Source organism: Austrofundulus limnaeus, unplaced genomic scaffold, assembly GCF_001266775.1.
Source record: "Austrofundulus limnaeus strain Quisiro unplaced genomic scaffold, Austrofundulus_limnaeus-1.0 Scaffold61, whole genome shotgun sequence".
In the NCBI taxonomy this organism is placed as follows: domain Eukaryota; kingdom Metazoa; phylum Chordata; class Actinopteri; order Cyprinodontiformes; family Rivulidae; genus Austrofundulus; species Austrofundulus limnaeus.
Window position 1 is genome coordinate 1021497 of NW_013952463.1, and position 4124 is coordinate 1025620.

A 4124-nucleotide genomic window follows, 5' to 3' on the forward strand; every position below is an offset into this window, starting at 1 on the left:
TTTATGGTTTAGTTTTATTTCGCTTTGACTTTCTTTTAATTAGGTTAGTTTTAATTAGTTTTTACAGTGGATTTGCTAGTTTTTATTAGTTATTATTGCATTTTTAATGCTTAGTTTTAGTTTAGTTTTGTTTAGTACTTTCTCTGAGTTTCAATCAAATCTGGGTTCTGGTTGATAGGATATGTTGCTAACAGACACAGGCACATGATGTAGCAACAGGCAACAATGACTTTTTTATATAAATTAAATTAACTGGAGTGGTAAATAAATATGGTAAACTTGTCATGTTTTCTTTTTACAGCGAAGCTGATAAATACAGAATGAGTCACTAGATGGTGCTGCTTTAATTTAACCTGCAGGTTTCTGAACATATTTTATACCACTCCTTGTTCTGGACTGAAGCTTTCTTGCCTTTAAGTGTCAATACACAGAGTTTTTGGTTCATTAATAAATAAGGAAATTATCTTAAAAAAACGTCTGTGTACCACTTGATGTACAATTAAAATGTCCTCAAACATKAGAGGATCATAAAGAAAGTCCAGTCCTGGTTTGGGGAACATAATTTGTTGCTTTGGAGGAAACCAGCAGGGGTGCCCAACTCACCACCCCCCACCCCAAACCGCCAAAAAAGGTTTGTGTGAGCAGCTGCTGCTCAGAGCCCCAGCTAAGAATAACCTGAACTTTCTTCGGGGGGTGGGGGGGAAAGTTATCCTGAAGCTATCTGCTCTGTGAGCTGACCTATCCCCACATGAGGCACCAGTAACTCTGGGTGGGACCCTCAGCCCTGTTCCCCCCTCGCTCTGCCCAGCCCCTGTGCTTAGCTCGGCCTTTTCCTCCCCTGCTTCGCTGTTCCCCAGACCCCACACCCAAACGCTGCCCTTCTGGCAGCTCCAAATTTCACTTGTGAGCTTTAATTTACTTTTTATTTGTTTGATTATCTTTTTTTTAATTCTCTCCTTTTTATTACATTGGACAACACCAATAAGAAAAGAAGACTTTGATCAACAAGTGGAAATGGATTAATTGACTTATTGAGACATTTGTTTTAAATAACTGAGTTGATGTTGATTGGACGATCCCCAACCAGTTCTACATGAGGAGGTTTTACCTGTAGCTCAGAGGATCCTACCTGAAACAGGCTCCATGGCTGAAGGTAGGACTGTTCTTTCAGTCACATTAGTTGTTTACTCAAAAAAAAACCTCAGTATTAATGATGAGTAAAATAAATCAAAATAATGTTTTGATGAGCAATGCCCTTCAKGAAGTAAGTGTTGAAAACTGGTTGCTATAAATATAAGAGATCATATTGCAGGAGCGTCAGGTCTCCTGTGACAGACGTGACTGCTGCTGCTTGTTTGTTTATTTTAAACAAAGTCCTTATAAAGAATAATCCAAATATCAACCTGGGATCAAGTTTAAAAGTTTTTAATRAGTTATGAAATCTAGAAATGTCATATTAACTCAAAATCTTAGTGTTGTTTTTAGCTTAATCTTTAAATGAAGCTCAAACTGAAGCTGTTAGAATGTAAAGGAACATTTCGTCTATTTAAGAGTAGCTTTTGGAGTGTTTTTCTTTGTCTCAACTTTACTCATGTCTTTTTCTGTATTTTCATAAACAGCTGTGTACTGTATATAGTCTGTTAATTCTTTAACGCCTTGACAGYGGATATAAAGTGTGCAACATAATATCATGTGCTATTAACTGATGATGAGGATGTTGTTTAAATATAACAAGCGCTTTTTCCATATTGAACAAGAAGTGAAATGTATGATCATTTCACTGGAAACACTGGAATATTAAATGATTTTTGGCTYTTAGATGTTACAGAAAGAAAATACATAAACAGGTTGTTGATCCAAACTATTAAGGGAAGAAAAGAGGTTAAAACAACTAAATGGCTGCACTTTAAAACGCGTTAATTCATTCCAGTTAAATACATTTTATAGAAAGAAAGAAAAAAAGAACTGCTATTTTTTACTGCAAGTTTTGGGGAAAAACAAACCTGTAAAATCTTGCTATAGTCTTAAAAAATCTATTTTGTTTGTTTGGTTAATTTAAATAATACAGTGCCATTGATAGACACTGACTCAGTATGTTGTTTTCCAGAGTTGTGGAAACAAGTTTAGGAGCAAAACAGCTGAGTAAGGTGTTGTATTTATTTCCCAAAATGCAGTTTTTTATTGARTTTGTTGGTTATGTTATAAATCCTAAAAAATAGATCGTTAAATGAACCAGCCGGATGATTTATATGGCAAGCAGTTTGTGTATTTATTCAACGTCCTTGTTATCAAGCAGTATTTTAGCACCACTACATTGGTCACATTGATTCATTTTGTTCATTTTGCAACATTTTGGTGCAAAAGTTCACAAAAAAAACACTTTTGCTCCTAACATTTGGTTGGAGACTAGTGACGCTTCGGCCCAACTAGTTGGAGCATAAGTCTTACTAGTCAGCTCTGTTGTGGAACTATACTCCACAAGTCGCACTAGTGAATCATTGGACTGCACTAGTGGACAACTGTGTCAAACAAGTTAACTAGTAAGAATAAAAAAACATGCATGTAACTAGTCAACATTCCTACTTAAAATATTGACTACATGACACATTTTGGTCCTTGCTAGTAGGCCTAAAAATGTCAAATTGTCAACTAGTGTACCAAATTTTGAACTTACTAGTAAATATTTAGGCTCATTAGTTGACATTTTTTGTGCACTAGTAAGCAGAGGTTTAACTAATCAACTAATGGGAATTTAGGGCAATCCTGGATAACTAATAAGGCCAAATGTTGTTGTACTAGTCAACTGATCAATGTTTCTGATCGTAGTTAGCAAGACAACATTTTAGGCTAGTAAACTAGTCATCTAGTTGATGTTTTAGGGTACACTAGTTAACTAATGGGCCTAAAGACAAAAAATGTGTCAGCTAGTTAGCAGTGTCACTAACTATTATAGGTGTTTAGTAACAAAGAACATTTACTATGTTATAGTATAATGTTTTTGAAGATTTGTAATTTTACTGTTTTTAAATCCTGTTACTTTTATTTTGTTACATTTCAAATCTATAAATTATACTTTTACGGTACTTGTTTCTTTAAAACTGAGCACTTCAAGTTACAAATTTAAATATGACTGAACTCATCATGAACAGTTGTTTATGCACTCTAAAAAACGAAGGGTTTAGTTTACTTAACCAAGTTATGTCAAGTAGTTCCAGTAACGTAAAGCAGTTTACTCAACTTGCTTTAGTGGAACCAGTTTGCTGAAGTACTTTTTTATCAATGAAATTCATTGTTTTATCAAAGTCATTTAATGCTAAGGTATTTTTACTTTAATTTATTTATTTCAAGTACTTTATAGACCTCTGATAACTCTTGCAGTGTGGTTTCCAACTAGTGGGCCAAAAAATGCTTGATATTAGGAATATACTTCAAAATAAAATAAATAGAAAATAAATAAATAAGAACTTGCCATACTTGGATCTGGCATGCTGACATTCCTGTATATTAACAAGTAGTTCCTAAAGTTTTCAGCCTTTGACCCACAAAATACAGCAGTATAACTTGTGACCCCGACTCTTGTTGGGTGATAAACATTTGAATTAGGTCAAATAAATAAGGACATAATAACAATATTCATTATGCTAATTTAATCCATTTGTGTATATTAACCTCACTCTTTCTTAACAACTAAAGTGTTGGTTGGTTGGTTGGTTGGTTGGTTGGTTGGTTGGTTGGTTGGTTGGTTGGTTGGTTGGTTGGTTGGTTGGTTGGTTGGTTGGTTGGCTACCGTTCATTCAACCACAACTTTGGGAACCACTGACAGAGACAGAGGAGGGCAGCAGCACTGTTGCCATTTAGCAAGAAGGTCCTGGGTTCCATCCTGGTCCTGTGTGGAGTTTACATGTTCTCCTCATGTATGAGTGGGTTTTCTCTGGGTACACATAAAAATCTGTTTTTAAGCCTTTTTAAAGAAGCATTTTTGTTATTATCTTTGTAAATAGGTGCATTACTTCATGTGGTGTCTTGATAGACAGTGGTAGTCTTTATATTTGTCAGTGCCTCACTCCTCTGAAACATGTTGGAATTTAAACTGAAGGTGACAGTGCCCCCTGTTGGACAAAATA

At 35.1% G+C, this 4124-nt stretch overlaps 1 protein-coding gene across 1 annotated transcript in view; it reads left to right on the forward strand.

The window, feature by feature from the left end:
• The first annotated feature begins 832 nt into the window (after positions 1-832).
• The window catches only part of LOC106518453 (reticulocyte-binding protein 2 homolog a), a 13321-nt gene continuing 10029 nt past the window's right edge, over positions 833-4124 (forward strand). The window contains exon 1 of the mRNA XM_014009751.1: positions 833-1153. Within this exon, the coding sequence (XP_013865205.1) occupies positions 1144-1153 (10 nt within the window). The 5' untranslated portion in view covers positions 833-1143. The remainder of the gene's footprint in view (positions 1154-4124) is intronic.